This window comes from Netta rufina (genome assembly GCF_964035555.1).
Source record: "Netta rufina genome assembly, chromosome: 5".
Classification (NCBI taxonomy): Eukaryota; Metazoa; Chordata; class Aves; order Anseriformes; family Anatidae; genus Netta; species Netta rufina.
Window position 1 is genome coordinate 18,342,167 of NC_140128.1, and position 20,382 is coordinate 18,362,548.

Here is a 20,382-nt window from a genome sequence, read left to right on the forward strand (position 1 = left end):
CCCAAACTAGAAGACATGTATTTTGTTCCAAAGCACAAGGAAAATTAAGAGCAGATAAAGACACAGACAAGAACCACCACATATCTTCTAAACAATGAGACAACAATACAGAAATATGCTTTTGAGCTCAACTGCACCATTATCCCAGATTGTTTCCTGCATTAGGGAGACGAAACTAAGAAAAGACTAGTAACAAAACAAGAGAGGGAAAAAGTAAATAAGATGGAGCTTGGCACTTTCCTAAAATGTTTTGTTACCTAAAAAAGACCTGGTAATTCATAAATTTATAAAGAGCTATATTATCATTTACCTTCCCCACACCTGTGTCAGTGCGGAGAATCACAGCAAAGTCTATTTCAGTGACAAGTGTCTCAGTGAAAATTCAGCACCCCAAAGGGTAGTTTCATTTTCACATATAGTAACTTTAGTTGGAATTGATTATATTCTTCATAGTGATTTCCTAGTTACGTGACAAAGATTCAAACAAACACCTTTTTTAGAGGAATACTAAGGGCTAATGAAAAGCATGCAGACATAACTTACTGTTATTTCTCAAATTTAGATTTGTTGACAAAGTTATTCACACAAAAAGTACCACTCAGGTATACAGCACGTGGCCACAAAGCCACAAAAGAACATGATATTGGAACACTGGCTGAGCACTTTCAATTCCCTAGACTCAAAAACTGAACTGCTAAAAGCTTTGATTATCCCATTCAGCCTTTTTTTCCCCCCTCCCTTTAAGTGGGAGACTTGCAGTGATTGTGATGCTACCTTCTGGCCAAAGTTCATTCCCCTCACCTTTTCCATGGAATACAATACAGTGTGGAACAGGGCTTGGAAGGAAGATAAAGGAAGAGATCACTAAAAAGCAACATGAGAGGATATCTCCTCTAAAGGAGAGCTGGGTTTTATCACACTGAAAACCACAAATGCTCAATGTTACCAGCATGGTGCAACCAGCATGAGCCCTAGATCAAAAACAAAGAAAGAGGTTTGAAGTAAACACTCCCTGTGATTATATAAAGTTAATTTGTGTTCTAAAGTGAATAACTCCTGTAAATTTAGAAAGATAGGTTTGTGTCACATTTCAGAAAAATAGTGTTTCTCTATGGAAAGGTGATGGATTTTGTTCTGGCCCTGCCTAATCCATTCCTGAATTGCAGGGCACTCACCACAATCCTCTACCATAAAAGGCAGCTCTATTTTCTTGTGCTTTTCGAAGTAGCAGGCTTAGTGGTTACAAAGTTCATGTTTTAAAGTGCACTGTCATTTTAACACTTAGCCATATTAAAAAAGAAAATAAAATTTTCTGGTACTAACAGTTTATAAAAATAATAGCTGCAATATTCCTCTAAAATTGCAACTTAAAACCAAGTCAAAATAGCAAAGATTCAAATATCTTAAAAAAAAAAAAGAAAAAAAAAAAAGATACTAACTAACAATAAAAAAATTTCTTTCTTCAAAGAATTACCAAGCAAAACCTTACATACTGTCCTGCAAGCCTCTCCTAACAGCACCTCACAGAAAATCTATCCAGTTTCTTCCAGCTCACAACCTCAAGAAAACAGAGGTCTAAATAAATCAGTCCTTCCCATCAGTCACCTACATAAGTGCAGGTGTGGATGCTGGTGCAGTTTTTCCATCAGCTCTTCCTCTGTAGGTTCTTCCAAAACATCTCTACAAAGAAAAAGCATGAGTTGTTAGGGACAGCAAAGGGAAGTTCTCAGCATTTGTTTTTGCAATGCACACAGAGTTGCAGCATGTGCTCATTTCATTCTTGAAACGAGGAATTAAAATTACAATGAAGTTGATGCTCCCTAAAGATGCATCTACTTGCAAGTGATCCATCCTTTGCAGATGTGTCATGGAAACCAGCAGCTGTTTTCCCATAAGGAGCAGGGAAACAATTTCCTGCACACAGTACAATACAACTGAAGGTCAGTAAATTTGTTTTCCTGAAAGATCTCCCCAATGAGAACATGTTCCCAATGCTACTATTGAATATCCAACGTGCACCAGAAGTTCTATGTGTGCTTGATCATCAAGTATCAACTCACCACCCACAATTTCATAATAAGCCAAGAATTTGCATCACTTTCCTCATCTTCCCTTTTCTTCTACCTCTCAGCACAGCCCCCTCCACACACACACTTCCAACACCTCTTCACCCATGATGCTATTGGCAGGAAGCATATAAAGATTAAGTATAACAAGGCAGCTTAAAGGAAGCCTAACCAAAGCATATGCTGAGTTTCTCTGAGGTAACAGATGAAGCAGTTTGCTTCTGACAGAGGAAATAAGAGACAAGCATTTTACCCTCTTGCAACCAGCACACTAAGAGATGAACAACAAAAAAAAACATTAAGTAGATTATTAAGCCTAGTTTAACTCACCTGAACATTAGTTCAACTGTCCTCTGATATTCAATATCTGAGAGAGACTCCCGATGACAGCGACGGTCCCACTTGTGGATAAAGTTCTGGAACATAAAAGAGACAGAAAGAAAAATTAAAGGCTATTTCTACTGACATCAGTAAAGAGGTTATGTCAGATCAAGACATTGGGAGGTGGGGAGGGGGGACTGCTTTAAACAGTGGCAGGTTTTATTTATTGGCAGTAATTTTAGTCATCAGCACATCAGCATATTTATTGACTGTGGGCCACTATTCAAATCTGTTGTTCAGGAATGGAATAACTTTTTTTTTTTTTTTTTTGGAATAACTTCCTCATCACACTGAAAGAACAGCAGAACCAAAAAATAACCCTGTTGCTTTCTATGCCTAGCAAGGACTGCCTCCGCAGGATAACTGTGTGAACTACCCAAAAGAGTTCACCTGCTTTGAAGTTTTTCCACTTAAAAAAAAAAAAAGCCAAAAAAAAAAAACAAAACAATATAAACATATTCTTAGTCCAGGACTCACAAAACTCAGCTTCTGTTTTTTTCATCCTCCCCAATCCACTTTTAATTGTATGAATCAATACCTAGGTGCAGGCAGACAGCTTAGGGAAGAAAAAATAAAAGAGAAAAATAGTGACATCCTAGTGATATCCCCTCTGGCTCCAGTATGCTCTGTCTTTGCTCTTACAACAAACTCTGTCCAGAGCCCTTCAGAAGCAAGCATACAGAAAACTTTACTGGACTGGCCTCCTGTCAGAACTGAAAGTCTTTCCTAACATGCCCAGGGGTAGGACTGAAGCTTAGCATGAGACTCATCTCACCTAAATTGATCTAGTTACCATTCCACATAAAGCAGCACATTTTAGTTATCTGTGCAATCAAAAAGCAACAACAACTCCACCACATCTCCAGAAGAGAAATTTTCATTGGTTTTAAGATGGGGTGAAGTCCTCTAAAGATGTTCATTTTCTGCCATTACTTATGCAAGGCTTATATGATTAACATGGATTAGGTCGTTACAATTAATGTTCCCTTGTTGCCTTCACCATCAAAAAGCTCAAAAGACAATTAAACTTTCAAGAGAAGTACAGAGACACAAGAGACCAGTGAAACTACGCGTTCATCATGGCATTAGCTAGGTACCTACATTTCCATGGCATTTTAAAAGAAGCTCTAAACAACAACCTCTTCAAAATAATCAGTTCCACTCTTCCAGTGTGGAACTGGGTAATAATCCAAACTGGGAGGTGGAAAGAGACAAAGGACCACCAAATAAAACAGAAATGTAAAGCTTAAATAGCTTCATTTGCTGACAAAACAAATGCAAAAAATACTTGCAGCTTGGGTAACTAAAGCTGAAGTTAAATGCTAAAATGCTAACAACATTAAAGTACAAGAGAAGCATTTCTAAAATATTTTTAAATATAACACATCTTTACGGTGAGTTAGCTGACACAAAAAAATGTATATGCCCAGTGAAATGCAACTAGATTTGTCACAAAGTTAAAAAAAAAAAAAAAAAAAAAAAAATTTCAGGGAAAAAGAAAATGTTTCCTCAACATCTGAGAGAAGGAGATAGGGAAAAAGATTAAGCAAACACACAAAACCAACCTGCATTTCCCAGAAAGTTTCCTGGGTTCCTCCTATTTCCCATACAGAGCAGAACCTGCTATCAGGATCCAATACCAAATAAACATGCTTTCTTACCTCTAGAAGTAAAGCTACGAAGAGATTAACCCAGATGACAGATGAGATCAACCACCAGGCTACAAAATAGATCTTGGCCCACCTGCAGATCAGATTAACAGACAATAAGTAAAGTAGAAGAAGAAGATCCATCTAGGCTAGTGTCCTTTGAGTGGTCAAAAGTGGAAGAACATGAAAAAAGATCAAGAACTTGACTAGATATCTAAAAGTCTACCCCCTCAGAGCTCTCCCAGTCTCTAACCATTTGCAGTTCAGAGATTTCTTGAGCTAGTGGTAGCTTCCGTTCATTGCAGATCCCAAAGGATTTCTTTCACAACTTGTCCAGTCTTCACCAGACCACATTAAACATTTATCACAGACAACAGCCTGTTGAAGAATTCCACACCTTAACTACATGCTGGGTGAAGAACCACTTCCTTCTGTTTGATTCAAACTGCTAGATTCAAGACATGGAAATCATGAAATCAGGACTCCACAGAAGTCAAACAGCAAATTTCCCAGGTTTACTGCATTAAGATTTCACCAGCCAAACATCAGTGAAACAGCTTAACTTAGAACCTATCCAGTTAATTCAAACATTCCCAAAACATAATGGGATGCAAATGAAAGATATGCTCTAGGTTCTAAGTCTACTAAACATTATTTACCTCCAGGGAAAATGCAGAAGCAACCCAGAATATCTTACAGTGATTCACTTACATCTCTTCTGTGAGACTGGCTCTACAGTGAGAGCCATCCACCTACCTAATGCATGTTGCAAACCTGCTTAAAATTCACTTAAGCAATTCACACTTTTTTGGAGCAAGACGGCTACCAAACCAGCTTCGAATACCTTCTAAAATGGTATTTAGAAAGAGAAGAAAGGTTAGCTGCATGCCTAGCTTCTAGGAATTGTACTACGTGTATAATTCTTGTTCATTTACTTTATAAACTAGATTTATATGGCTCCGTATTGGCATTATTACAGCTACTTACGGACTTGAGTATCTTGAGAACGCTTCCAGAAAGACTTGCCAGTTGTTCACTACCATCACATCCCAGAGGGTCACCACTGCTGCCTGAAATAACACAAGTACAACAGAAACTGAGTTGCTACATCGCATGTTAAAAAGCCTCAGAAAATGAGGGAAAGGAACAGGCACAGAGGGAAAGAGGTTTGGATTCCACCTATGATCAGACTCACAGCAAAGTCATCAAAGTTGTTCGGCCAATATTCCAGCTGTTCATAGGTCCCACACTGCAGAGTGCCATTATTATATGTCGTATTGACAACACTACAAGAGAATTGGTCTGGTATGAGCACAGCTTTCTACATACTATACCTCAAAAAACAAGATTCCCATGATTAAAGTTAAGTACCTCATATGCGCAGAAAACAAGGGAAATCGTTAAAGCTACAGCAGGTTAAAATTTCAAGCTACAGATAAGCACACTGGCAATTTCAACACACCAAGAAGACTGAAAGGGTAGCAAATGAAAAAAGCCTGTGTGATTGAAAATTAATTAAGGCCAGCTTCAAGAGCAAGAAGGAAAAAAAAAAAAAAAAAAAAAAAGACACAGAAACAGCTTAGAGGCATGGAGTTGCAGATGCTTTTGAAAATCAGAGTACTATCTGAATAGTGATGTTTAGAATGTTACCTGGTATTTCCCATAGGAACCACAGCACCTTGAAACAGCATTATGCCAGTTATAGCAAATGCATAGAAAACCACCTGGAAGAAATGTATTTAAGTATTAGTTTTGAATATTTCTGTCACTAAATAGGCAAACAATGCAATTAAACATGGAATTCACCTTAGTACCACAAGTAAAAGATTCTGGTCATGAACAATGCCCAAACCTATTGAAGTTAAAATACTTCTTAATGTCTGTTTTTTTTTTGTTTTTTTTTTTTTTTAATTGCTTGCTCTTACTTTTTTAATATTCTATTTAACTTTCCATTGTTAAAATGCATTACATCAATTTAATTTATGACTTGTCAGAAAAAAAAAAAAAAAAGAAAGAAAGAAAGAAAAACAGTACCTATATGTACAAGGAATAACCTAAGTATTTGGGGAGCTTTTTGTTAGAATCATTGAAAATCACCTTTTACAAAACCTAACATAAGGACAAAAATAAGCCAATATTACATCCGCAACTTCTTCTAAAATGTTATATTAATCTATTAATCTAAAAGCCAAGGTTTCATAATTAAATGACTTTGGAACTGCAGTCCAAGAACTGCACTTGTTAGGAAAACACAAACCTCTTTTTAAAAAGAAGGTTTTTGCAGTCTTACACAGTTACCTACTACTAAAATTTGCAAAGTGACCTAAAAAGCTTGTTTTAGAAATAATCTATACTTCTCTGAGTAAGGAACCATTTGTTCCAGGACAGCCTGAGACAATATCAGTGTTTGATGAGATTGAAGTGTCATTAGTCACTTTTCTGTATTTTGCTAGAAGACAGCCCCAAGAAGGTCTGGGAAGAAAGGAAGAGACTGCTCTGATCTGTGAATCCCAGCATTTTAAATGCTACTGGAATAAGTTGAAGCTGCCATTCCACAACCTGCCAGAAGATGGGGCATCTGCCCTTGCAATAAAGTCGATTTTATTCTATGATAAAGGTATTACATCTCAACAGATGTACTGCCTAGCATATTAGCTAACAAGCTATATTACTTTATCAACATACGTTCAAGGCTAAAATTCGGAAAGATCTTTTGCATCAGCAGGTCATGGAGTGGGACTTGACTATGGTAGAAGGCTCAGTGACAGCTTCTACTCAGCCTTAAGTAAAAGCAAGTGGCAAATGCTGTTGCAGAGTTGCCCCACAACTGGTGCAAAACTGCAGTTGAAACTCCCAGCACAAAGGACAATCCGCGGATGACATTTCACAAGCATTATATCTTACATGAATGAGTAGGGACACCATGCTGAAACACTACAGCATCATGTCTAAACTAAAACTGAAGCCTATTTCTGCAGGCTCCTGCCATCTTAGTTATGTCTGTCAGGACTGCAAGGAGCCTCCAGCAGAATTCTATAGTTCAGGTACAGCCACGCCAGTAGCAGCACAGCTTTGGGGTCCTACTGTAAAGCACAAAGGGAGCTCACCTGATGAGTGCTCTCTCCCAGGGCTTTGACATACGGACTCTGTCACATTCAGCAGTAGCAAACGTCAATCACTGCCTCCCCAGCCTAGCCACCAAGCAACCCTAGCAGCCTGTGACTGGGGTGACAAGCAAATGTGTGCTCCTTTAGCGTGGTGTACTCACTTCATCAAGAAATCACAAAGTTACCAGGAGTACAGGCAGCCTTTAGACTGCTCATTACATTGAGCAACCATAAGGCAGGGCAGCGTTTTCTACAGTTGCTTTGGAAAGACATGGGGATTTATTTATTTCCAACAACTGCCAAAAGTCTCCCATTACACTGAAGCCGGTCCTATGCAAGCTTGATCATATGCAAGACTGGTATTTAGGCTTCGAAGAACCCAGAGACTCCTATTTTCACCTGTAAAAACTAATGTCCTGGTTTGCGCACTCCCAAAGTATTTCTCAGTTTTCTCAGTAGTTCCCTACAGCATGTTTATTTTTATTTCAAATTGCAACATAAACCTCTCCAGGCCACAATCTAAGGTCCCTCCCCTACAGATACAAGCAGATTAGTAAAGACAAAAAACAGATATTCTGGATAAATTGTATGCTAAGTCAGTTTTTGTTTTGATATATTAGAATAATTTCTCGGACAACACCTAATACACAGCAAAACCTTGCTCTTTTAATTATTATTTATAATTATGGTATTTTAAAAAATAAAAACAACATGAAATAAAGACACCCACTCATTTGCTCTGTCAGGAAGACACAGCTGCAAATCCAGAAACTCAAGAGTTAGGAAATGTAGACTTTATGTAATCAGCATCACACACTGTGATACATCCTTGAATCATCCGTTTACAGAGTGTATGTTGTACACATTTAACACACTTTGAACACGATGGCAGGGACTTTCACAAAACCTCATGTCCAAACACGCCAGCCATCTTAAGACTTTCTCAACTGAGAACAATTTTAAAGTTGTTTTGCTATTTAATTTAACATAAGCAAGACAGGGTAAGGACAGAGAGGCCACTTTAGAAACAGATGAGTTTTTCTTTGAAAACAGAATTTCCAGCCTGAGACAAGTACTTTAGACAAGTTTCAATAACCTTTTAAAGGCACTCCTGGAGGAAACTGGTAATTGAGGCACAGTCACTGCATGCTGGCCATAACAAAACAGTAGTTTGTTACGTCGTTGCAAGACATGCTCCAGAGAATTAGTTGATGATGGTGAAATATTATGGTTCATAGGAATTGTCATCCAAAGACCCTGGTTTACTTTGTCATTTCCTGTCTTACAGACAGCGGTATAATAAGTGGTATGTGTTCATCAGTCTTGCTTTATGACTTACCACGAGGATTCCTGCAAAGGCTCTCAAGTTTTTTACCAGATCCAGCAATGTAGTAACAACCAAAGCCATGAACTAAAACAAAGCAGAATTTGATATGCATTACATTCACCCCATTCACAATCTTTATCAAATTATCTTTACTAAAAGGATAAACAAATACTGACCAGGAAAGGGAAATATGTCTAAATGACAATAGTCTTTTATACAGTGATATCTGCATGAGATACTTAAAATAAACAAACAGTGATGTACTCTTTTTCATATGCAGCCATCATGCTAACTTTCAGGTACAATTAGGCTCCCACAACCTAAAGGGCTACATATAAAGATCAGAACAGGGAAAATAAGAATGTAAGTGCCCCTACAACTTCAGGGTGATTGATATGGATTGAACAGGAAGCATGTCTATTTTATACTTTCCACAGAAATTACACCAGGTGGATATTTATTAAGATACAAGTCCTTCTCCTGATTGCAATTTGGACTTAGTGTTCAAGCAAGTCTAAGCATGGGATTATAACAAACAACTTCAACTGATTTCAGATTCAAAAATAGGTACACTGGTATAAATACACAAAACTAGAAAGTGAAAAAGGGATTAATTCCAAAAAAACCCTTTACTGAACTAAACTGTCTGGCAGTATCTGGTGAGAGCAAGCCCATCACCTCCTGAGTATGAAGTTCTTCAAGGACTTCACATCCAGTCACCTAGTTCAGACTGAAGCCTTACGTAAGTTACGCAAGTATTTCTGGATGTTTCTCTACCCACTATAGAATCCTAACATCAACTGCAATGACATCAACAGAACTTCCCTGGCTTTTCAATGGAGAAAACAACCTAAAGAGAGTTTGTGAGGTATTGTGCCTACTCAGGTGGGAAAGAATCGCAAGTTAGTACACAACATTACAAGAGGCTTTAATAAGATTTATAATTTGACTAACAAAGATATCAGAAATGTGGAAGAGTAAGCAAACACCTTCATATTAGGAATGATCCGCAGGAACCTGAACACAATTAGCATGTTCACCAATCGAACCATGTCCCACAGCGATAACAAGCCCATGAACTCAGGTCTCCTAGGGAAGATGAAAGAAAACAATAAATCAAAGAAACAGCTCATGTCAGAAAGACAATTAAAGCTACTGAGCTACAGATAACTGCAAATTCCCCCCAGCTTCTGCTTAATATCTGTGCCATATTAAGATTTGTTTTGGAAAGAAAAAGAATTTTATTTCCTCATATAAACACTTTTACAACCTATGACCAACTAAAACAGTGCACCCACTTTTGGGAGTACCAGTACAAGAAAGAGATAAACTACAGCTAGATCAGCAGAGGGCCAACAATATATGGCCAGGGACTGGTGCACCTGCCCTGCCACTATAGTTTCAGGAACTAGGCTTGCTCAGCCTGAGAAAAGACTGCTTCAGAGCAATCTAGTGACATCCTTCTATTAAGTACAGAGAGGTCCCCAAGAAGACAGAAGCAAGGCTGTTCAATGGCGCACAGTAAGAGGGCAAGGGATAATAAGCCTATGCTGAAACAAGGGCAGCTCACACTAGATATAAGGAAGCACTTATCAACCATGAGGACAATGGGAGTCAATGACATTAAATTGTTAGCAATTAACATCCCTATGGCAATGCTTTTGAGTAATGGGAAAAAAGTGTTCAACAATAAACGCACTGTTAGCTGTTACTTCACCTGGTCTCTTTATAAAGACCTAGTGTAATGACAGAAGTTATCTTAATTTACAACATAACAAATATCCTGAAAAATTAGGGAGAGTCAGCATTTTAGGAGCGAGCTTGTATGAAGAGAAAGTATCAAAATGTGATTTAAGTCCCCCCCAAAAAAGTAAGATTCACAAAGTCCTCCAAAAGTCCTTTGCTTTCCTCTTCTGGTGTGTCTGCAGTTCACACATTTTAAAAGTAGAAATGATTACTTTAGTGGCTTTGATGATGAAAAAAGGTTAAGATAATAATCCAAGAACTGTCTGAACTTAGGAAAATCAAGATACTTTAACTTGCTATTTTATTTCTAGTACAGATTAACAGTTTAAAAATCTATGGGATTTTTCATACTAAATTTTACAGAATGAAATAAAACTCAGTCTTTAATGTACAGGGTAGGGTAAAGGGGGATTTGCTAGCTGTTTAGCAGTTCATATAATTGGGCTTATGGACAGTCTGATATTGAAACATGAGGTTAGTAGCTGGTTGTGTATGTAGTATCAAATTCCTCTTTCTGCACCTTTCAAAAGCATAGGTCTGCTAAGATGTTATTTTAGATCAGATTACAAGTAACACAAACGCATCCTTCTCAAAAAACACAGAAGCAGAACTCTTAAGATTTATGAGGAGATTAAATAACTTTCTTTCACCTATCCATTTTGCCTAGCCTTTGGTGATTATAATAGCAAGAACTTCTCCTAGGTTTGGAAACTTATGGACAATTATAGCACAACATAAGTGTGCATGAATGTGTGTGTGCATTCCCCTGACCCACCCTAAATTCTCAAGAAATTGCAACAGTTCAAGGAGATTACATACCAACCAGGATGAGGAAATCCATACTCTGCGAAAGTTGCGATCTCCAAAACCTTTAGATAGGAGAAGGGAAGAAAAGTCAAAGCTGTTTAACTTTGTAAATTTTAAGTTTTAAGAATTACTTACATTTCTTGACAGGAAACATTTTTGAGAGCTTTAAAACACTAATTTGACTCAGTTTTAAGCTCTGAAATTGACATATTTTTGACTAGAAATTCCTCCAAAGTAATCTAATGGTGATACATACAAGGATATTGAATGAATTACGCAAACAGTGAATTTGACCTCTTCTGCCATACCAGTTTCAGGCCTTTACCAAACAATAATAATAACCTTCTGCCACTTTCTTATTAAAAAGTGATGCTTAGCTACGTAACAGAGTTCCTCATGTGATAACTTTAAGAGCTCAATGTTTCCACATAACATTAAGATTTCTTGTTAATTATCCTTTTTAACTTTTCCATTGATTTCAAAAAACCTACCTCCAAAAAAGGGACACAAAGAGTACCATTCACTACCAAAACCTTCATGCCCATGAAAACCACAATACTGGCTCAAGCTGTTTAACTCGGCACATGAAACAGTGCTGAATAAAGAACAATTCTGCTAGCTCTTGCACCTCCTCATCATCCTAGACACTGAATCCAGGAACACAGAAGTCGAAAACAAAAACAACCAACCAAAAAAAAATATCTTACCAGCAGAATAGCAGTCAGAAGTCCATCAAACCTATTGCTCGGGTATGATACGTATCTTTTCAAGCCCATCGCCAAGATTTTCAGCAACATTTCCAGCAGATAGTACAGGATGAAGAAGCAGTTGATAGCCTTCACCACCACCCCCAAATAAGAAAAATGGTTAGAATTAAATGCATCAGAGAACAGCAAAAAAAAATAAAATAAAATAAAATAGGAATACTGTCATATCTTACCCCCAAGAAGAAGTCATCTCTTTCAGAAGGCTGCTTATCAGCATCCATCACCAAAACCACCTTAAAAGACAAGGAATCTTTTATGAATCCACTGCTTTACTGCTGCACAAAACAGATTTTTTAGCATAAGAACAGGACATACTTTACACAGATCTTAAACACAGATAAAAACACAGATACCTTAAACTTTACACAGATCTTTTCAAGCAGCTTAGAATATATTCATTAACTTCAGGCCAGAATATAGTCCTTAACCAAGGAGTATTCTCTCCTAAGACTATACATGACTAAAGCAAGCAAAACACGGATACCTACCACAGAAAGTGGTTATTACAACAGAGATGAAAAGAACAAAAAACAGAACTGATTTTTCAGCACGAAAAAATAAATAATCTTACTTACGCAGATAGAAATAATGTTTGCAAGGGCTACCACATTCCCCAAGTACCCAAAGTAAGGATGGCCAAAGGCAAACTGCACTTGCTGCATAAAATGGGATTGGTACTCTGGACTGGGAGGATGCTGAAAAGCCAAACACAAAAGGATTTTCTGGTATTTCATGGTCTAGAGAAACGTCTTTGAATCTATTTTTTACTCTGTGAACATGAACATATGGTGGAGATGCATTGTTTTAATATAGGGCTGTCACGGCATGACAAATCCCTTGCATTTCATCAAAAAAGGATTTACTACAGACATACATGTTTCTCAAAAGCACTTTTTTCAGAAAGTCTATGCTGGAAGCTTAACTCTTCTTCCTTGTTCCATCGTAATTAACCTTCCTACTAAACAAAATAAACATAAATACAGCCCTCACCTATTTTGTCTGCCCAAGAAGGTTAAAAATGCTGTGAAAACAACCAGGCATTTCATATATTTAACACTACCTGGCAATCCCAAACTAATGCTGCAAAAGCTCCCCAAAGCAATGCCATTTGTGGCTGTTAGAGCAATCTACAAACAACTTAAAATCAACAACACCTGATCATTCCCTGTGTTCACAGAACTGTAAAATGTATTTAATTCTACACCTAGCATAATTACTATCACTTATTTTTGTTCAAAACCACGATCACTTTTAGTATTGATAAATAATTGTAAGGTACATACTTGCTTAATGGCATCTTTGTCTAGTTCTTCAAAGAGCTTCTGAAACTGGGCAGCAGACAGATGGTCACCGGACCATATTTTGAGTGACTTCACATGAAAGAGAAAGTCAGGTCAACACCTGCATTAGATGCATCTTCAGAACACACGAGCACTCTCAGACTATCTCAAAAGCCTAGGAATACAGCTGTAACCTTGTGAACCACAAGGTATTAGAGTGAGCTTAGATATCTTTTGTTTTAATTCTAACCTGTTAAATGACTGGGATTTGTTTCACCCTTTCTGTTTTCCCTCTCTGGGATCACAAGCTTCTTAAGAAGAAGCATGCTCTAATGATACTTGGAATACTTGCTATAATGATACTTGGATACTTAGTCTCATTTAGTACTTCTATTCTGCAGAGATCCTAAGAATGAAGGTATGTTAGTTATCATCATTCTGCAGAAATGACTACCTGGAAGGATGGAATTATTTTTACAAATTGTAAAATGAAGAAGACCCTCCCATAGCATGCTAAATGCTAACTGCAACTGCAGCACACACAGCAACAAAAAAAAAAAAAAAAAAAAGACACACCACTAACTAGAACTTGGATTTGCGTACTTAAATAATGCAGTGGACAGCTTGACATAAGTGGAGAGCATGGTGGTTTTTTTGCAGGCTACTCTGTTTATGCAACCCCTATCCCAGACAACAATGGGAAGCAACACACGTACACTTCCTCATTCCACTTCCAACCTTCAAACTGGAGCCAACCAGCTGCTGGCACGTTACTACCATCAGCTCTTAACTATCACTTTCTCTTGGCAGAAGTTCATACCATACGTACTTCCAAAACCTGCTGCAATTTTGTTCTTAAAAAGCAACATTACTTTTGGATAATAGTCTCATACCATACTGTTAACTCCTGCAACTTCAACCTCCTGTCAGAGACAATTTCTCTGTCCTCTGACAACTACGGCTTTGTAAAACAAAGAAAGTCTTCATTACCCTACACCACCTACAGGCAGATGCCTTCCTCTTCACAGTAACCAAAGTAGCAGCAATATTAAGGAGAAATCATTGGAACAAAAACTCTGTAGGCAAAGACCAACACACAAACAGACACTGAGCTGTGCCTCTGCTCAGGCAGCAAGAAAGCAGCATACAAGCAGCTGAGCTGAAAGCTACTGCTCCTAAATCAGTTCTGAGACTAAAAGCATTTCAGTTTTCACAGCTGTCCCATCAGACATTTCCTGGCCACCAAAGTTTTAAAGCTCCTACCCTCATGATTGCTTGCTTGCAGCGAGAATCCATTTCAACTTTCTGCAGCACTTGAAACAAGGCCCCAGCACTGACGTACGACCTATTTAAAAGAAGACAGGATGTGCTTAGAGGATGGGCCCTGAAACAGATAGCTATCTTGATGGCAGATGGTTGTTTTATTTTTTTTTATTTATTTTTGGAAACACAGAAATAAAAAGGAAACAGACCCCATAAAAATCCCTAACAACAGGTTATAAATACTCACTTGAATCAATAATAAAATGAAAAGATAAGCAAAAGTGTCATTTTCTTCAAAAAGGGGTCCTCAGTTAATATATTAAACAAGAGGAACAGAAACCTGCTTTTTTCTGCAAGGTGAATGACAGTTTCAATATCCTTCACTTACTGTTCTGCATTAGCAGGAGCCTCTTTCAGGGAAGAAAGCACTTCAAATGCAGCCCGGATTCCTAGCCGTCTCCTGAAGAGGGAGGACTGAACTGATTTCTGTACAGTAAACACACCACAAAAGGAGACAATTTACTTATACTGGTTTAAAGGAAAACCAATTAGATAATATAAATGTGACGCGTAAACTGTTTGCCTAGTCCTTAGACAAAATCCACGGCAAGATTCAGTAAAGTCCGTATCTGTTCAAATAAAATTGCTTCCATGAAGTCACAAAACTGTTTTCTTTCTCCTCCTAACAAAGTCCCCATCATCAGCCACTATATTTAGTTGTTCAGACACCAGGTGTAACCAGACAGGCACTCCCACAGTTTAAAGGAAATACTGCTAAGAGTCAAAGGCTGAAATCAGTAAAGCCCATGCATACCAGAAGGTCTTGGGGACCAGCAGAAATACCCAGCACCCCCAGCAGTTCTACATCCCGTGGTCAGATACTATACCGATCCTCTGGTACACACACACATCCCCACCCAAATCGTGATTAGAGACTAGAAGAGACCTTCCAGCTCTCACTCCTTACAAGAGCTCTGTGAAAGAAGGAAAGAACCAAGCAGACAAATATCTAGAGTTCAAGTAAACATCCAGACCGTGATTTATTTTTAATTCTTGCCTGCACAGGCACTTGCTTATTCTGGAGACAATGGCAACTGTAGAGCTCAAGTATTCACAGAAATTCATGCCACTGTCGGACAGCCTACCAAAGAGAAGGAAGTCAGATCCACGTTTTTTTTTGTGCTTCAATTTTTCATTGCAATCACCATCAAAATCCCTATTAACTAGCTTTTGGGGAGTCAGATTATGACATGTTCTCCCATGGGCAAGAAGAAAATGGAGAAAAAAGGGAAGAAACAGGTAGAGCAGGAAAAAAGAAAAATACAAAAATTCTTTGCACACATTACATATAAAATGCCTCTCCCACTGTGGGGTGGAGGCCATTCCTTCTGTGTAATATTGTTTATGACTTACTACGCAACAAACTTTACCTTCTCTCTGGACCTTTACCTAGAGCAACTACTATTTCACTTTTTCCTCAAGCCCTCAGCTCCAGTCTTTGCGCCTCTGAGGGAAGGAAAGTACTATAGGTCTGTATGTAAATGACTTACAGGGGAGTCATACACAAAGCCAAGGTGGTTTGGTGGTTACCCCCCACCAAACCTACAGGAAACAGCAGGCGTGAGAAAAGACAAGGTGGATTGCACGTAACAGGGAACTGCTGTTTATTCTACCCTTAAGCTACAGCCCAGGGGTTTAGCTGTCAGACCAGTGCTTTTGTGTAGCACAGCCACTACATTGAGTCAGGTTTATCAAAAATATTGCTGTTGGGCTGTGAAGTTGCTTGAAATATGCAGCAGAAAAGTAAAAACCAAAACAAAAATGGAGGTCGTAAAACTGAAGCACTAATAGTAAGCAAAGACTTGAGAGAAAAAAAAAATCACCTTGAAAATTATAAAGCCAAAGTTAAAAAAAAAAAAAAAAGAAAAAAGAAAAAACACAAAACAAACAAAAACAGAAGATGGTACCTCAGCAAGATCCTGTTGAGGAGCAGAGCCTGAGAGCTCCCCGTTTGACTGATGATTGCCTGACCGAAAATTCAGTCACATACCATCAGCATGATAAGCTAGTTAGCCTAGCACTGTGTTAATTGTATTAATCTACTACATGTATTAACTGCTAAGTAACTGTGGTGCACCTTGCATGTTTACATTCATTGCTGGTGACAAACTCGGTTCTGGAAATCTCCAGCTGCACCCATGCAGCCTCTTCCTTCCCCACCTCTCCAGTCAGCTACATGTTTTTCAAACAGCACTAGGAAATTCACAGAATTCATCCTCTTGTAGGAAGAACATTATATTGGAAGTAGCAGAGATCACCTTTAATTTGATTTATGTTGTCCCTGCTTTTTTAAAATACTCTTGCCTTAGCTCATTACAATTCCTCCCAAACTGTATAGCTCCTCTATCTCATACAGAAAACAAAAGAGCTTACAACCTTTCCTGGTAGGGAAATCCAGACTACGCTGCCAGCTGGAGACAAAAGTGGTGCTCATAATGCAGCAAAGGAAACTACACAACTTGTTAATACACAAGAAAAAAAAAACTTTTAGCATCAAGTTTAACCACCACCACAGACTGCATGTTCCTTGCACAACTACATTTACTTCGTCACCTTTTACTTCTCTGATATAGTAGATACATGGGTCAAAAAAAGGTCATTACACCACACATCAGATTCCTATTAAACAAAAAGGGAAGCACTGCGTATGATCAGGCATCTTCTAGAAGCACGCTGAAGTACTGCACTGATGACTCTGGCATCACATGGAGTGTAAGCTGAGTACCAACAGGAATAACTACTACACCAGAAAGCAATTTGGTTTTAGCTCATAACACAAAAAGAAAGGAAGGAAGTTTAAGCAACAAAGATTAGTAGTTCCTTGTCTTCTGCTGCGTAAACATCTCCAGAGAATCCAAGTCTCACAGTAATTCAGTGGTTTGAAAACCATTTAAACTTACACCAGGTACCCCAGTAAAATTAAGGTTTTTACAAGGAACAGGTTAGGTGCCTATCCAGATGCCTCTGACATCTTAGTTCAAAAGGCCAGGTATCTACACACAGCCTACCGGCAGCTGCTTCTGGTACAAGTCAATCATCACATTCAAATCCACCTCTAAGAAGCAAGAGACTGCCCCAGTCATTCTAATTTCACATCCACCCACAGTAAGGTGGTAGTAAAAATACTAAATGAGGACATGTTTTAATCAGCCATTTGTTTTTATTGAAGGCTTCTCATCCTGTCCTACTTAGAGAAATTAAGTGATAGGAATTGCAACAATAGCTATTAAAATAGTACTGCAGGTTTTCTACATGGAGAACAAGTTTAAGTTACTTGTTCATTGTCCTCATTCAGTTTTTTAAGTGTTGTTTTTTCTTCATGTGATAGTCAAAGTTGCACATCTACAGAACACACAGAAGTATACAAACTGGTGATTTACTCATAAAATGATCAAGCTACAACAGCTCGTACAGGTAAAAACACAGGTGTTTAAAGAGCCTTTAGTATGTTAAAAATGCATCTACAACCCGGATTGGCATACTGACTTAATACACAGTTAAAACTATAAACACTCAGGATTTCACAGTGCTAAGGTTGTGATAGAACACAGAAGTGGGGAATGTTTTACTCACCAGAAGGTATCCTCGAAACTGGTTATATATTATTGCTGTAAGCAAGTTCATCAGAAATAAGTTACCTATCGAAGAAAAAAAAAAAATCAATGGGAATTATTGGAATACATTTCTGCTTCTCAAGACACATTGTGTTTCTCTGATTTTAGGTTGCTGACTATTTAAATCTAAGCATTTTCACATTTTACAAAGTACAACACAGTATATAAATGTTTCTCTCCCCTGAAACAACAAAAAAGCCTTGGATAGCCACCAAAAAGATACATTTCAAGCATACTCCATAAACCAGAAGTAGCTATTATTTTTCAAACACATTAATAAATGTAAGATTCACAAGCTTAACACATTTTTCCCTCTTAAGAATGAAGAAATTTCAGTACATATCACGTAAACACTGAAAAGAAGTTTCAACATACATAATAAATCATAGGCCTGAATTCAAAAGAATATTTTCTTCAATTTATTTTCTAAAAATAAAGTTTAACATTGAATACAAAGTCACATATTTGTTCTCCTATATTTGTTACTAAAAACAAACCATTTTATAAGTGCCTTCTCTGAAATTTATCTTGCAAGACACTATGTTGTAACTGGAAGAAAGGCAAAAAAGTAAAAAAAAGAAGAACTTTGTGATAAAACCTCTAGAAAAATAAAACTTCTTAGCTGGTATGCACAGGTGCTAAAGTTACAGTGCATTTAAATTAATGAAGAAACACATCAACTTACCTAATACAGTGAAGAGTATGAAGAAGATTGAATAAGCTCGGTTCTTAGAATACGCTGGAATCATAACTGTAATAAATTTAACAAAAAATATTTATGAATTTTATGCTTGAGAGAAATAAAGCAGAGACGTCTCAGTTTTTTGGTAAACAGTAAAAGCTCTTATATTGCTCGACTTCAGAGCTGCATATGGATAACACACATTACATCATGGGAAATAGAAAAATCCTGCTACTTAAGGCACAAAAAAAATCTTACAGAACCTTCCTCTGGGTGTACTAAGAACTATTTGCTGAAAGAACAGTTACAGTAGCCTGAAGATATGCCATGATTCACTGAAAATACAGACAAGAACTATTTCCAAAACACATTGCTTACCATCAGGATTATTTGCCGTAGTTAGCAGGACCAGCAGTGATGTCAGTGAATCAGGCAAATTCCGAAAATATCCCACCCATTCCTTATCCTGCTGGCCATCCTAGTCAAAGAGATGCTCATTGTTACCAGAGAAACATGAAGAATCACCAAAACTGTCTTACCAAGAAAATAAAAATATACAGATATTCTCTCACTTATCAATTTATTATGCACACAGTCAAATCTACCATGTGAAAAAACGTAAGGCAAGCATAAAAACTAGGACAACGTGTAGGAATACAGTGCAATTGTTTCACTTCTTAACAGGAAATAAAATACATAAGAAAGAACAGCAAGCTAAAACAGACACAGGAGGCTCAATACAGAGGTCACATCTAACATCTCAAATGCAGGAAGGACAACAGAGTCACAAGAAGGCAGTACAGGAATCTAAAGCCACCCTTGACTGATAGATAAAGCATCATATTTTAACCTGAAAGAAATACAGGGGGGGGGGTACTGGAGCTAAAAGAACTCCCTAAACTTGACATCCCTTAACCTCCAACCCCTCCTCCCGGCCCCCAAAATAAAATAAATCACACAGACTAATCCCATATTCAATCTCAGTCTGCATAAAAATTGTGCATAGATTAGGAACTGCTTGCTTTTTAGTCCAGCTAGACAATGCTGTACCTCAGCATAGGCAGAGGACGAATGACTCCTGATTTTCCACTCCAGGATGAGTCCAGAAGTATAACACAATTTGAGGATACAATACTAAAACAAACCCTGTCTATACGAAAGGATAGAAACAAAACAGGGATAGCAACACCCAGGTGACTCCACGGCCTCCTCAGTTATGAAGAACTGCTTTAACCTCCGTGTTACAGAAGAGTCTTGCCTAGCTCGAGCTATGCTCAAGCACCCGAAGCTCCTACATACTCACTAAACATGAAATGTCTCTCTCACCTCTCTCACTTTCCCTCTGAATTCTGAATGGAAAATTTTCAACATTGTCCATATTAGTTGTTTGCACAAAGTTACTAGCACTAACTGGAAAGCAAGTGTTCCCCTTTCTCTCCAGTCATTCCTTCACGTTCGTGGCAGATCATGTTTGATTACGGTCAGCTCAAGGTCTGCACAGAACACAGTTTTAGGTTCCTTTTCAATAAAGTATGTGAAGACGTACTTAAAGTACAAGTGCAAGGACAGCCCTCATTTTCTCTTATTTTACAGGAAATAAAAGATATACACAACAAACAGCACACAACATAAA

General features: G+C 37.9%; 1 protein-coding gene across 1 annotated transcript in view; it reads right to left on the reverse strand.

Moving 5' to 3' along the window:
• Positions 1–680: 680 nt before the first annotated feature.
• The window catches only part of TPCN2 (two pore segment channel 2), a 28,263-nt gene continuing 8,561 nt past the window's right edge, over positions 681–20,382 (reverse strand). Inside the window, exons 8-25 of the mRNA XM_084288419.1 lie at positions 19,128–19,227; positions 18,753–18,818; positions 18,027–18,091; positions 14,782–14,879; positions 14,394–14,475; positions 13,134–13,220; positions 12,426–12,545; positions 12,024–12,083; positions 11,791–11,919; positions 11,096–11,145; positions 9,520–9,619; positions 8,543–8,614; positions 5,747–5,820; positions 5,292–5,382; positions 5,084–5,166; positions 4,109–4,190; positions 2,397–2,482; positions 681–1,680 (exon numbers count right to left, since the gene is read on the reverse strand). Coding sequence (XP_084144545.1) covers positions 1,602–1,680; positions 2,397–2,482; positions 4,109–4,190; positions 5,084–5,166; positions 5,292–5,382; positions 5,747–5,820; positions 8,543–8,614; positions 9,520–9,619; positions 11,096–11,145; positions 11,791–11,919; positions 12,024–12,083; positions 12,426–12,545; positions 13,134–13,220; positions 14,394–14,475; positions 14,782–14,879; positions 18,027–18,091; positions 18,753–18,818; positions 19,128–19,227 — 1,524 coding nt within the window. The 3' untranslated portion in view covers positions 681–1,601. The remainder of the gene's footprint in view (positions 1,681–2,396; positions 2,483–4,108; positions 4,191–5,083; positions 5,167–5,291; positions 5,383–5,746; positions 5,821–8,542; positions 8,615–9,519; positions 9,620–11,095; positions 11,146–11,790; positions 11,920–12,023; positions 12,084–12,425; positions 12,546–13,133; positions 13,221–14,393; positions 14,476–14,781; positions 14,880–18,026; positions 18,092–18,752; positions 18,819–19,127; positions 19,228–20,382) is intronic.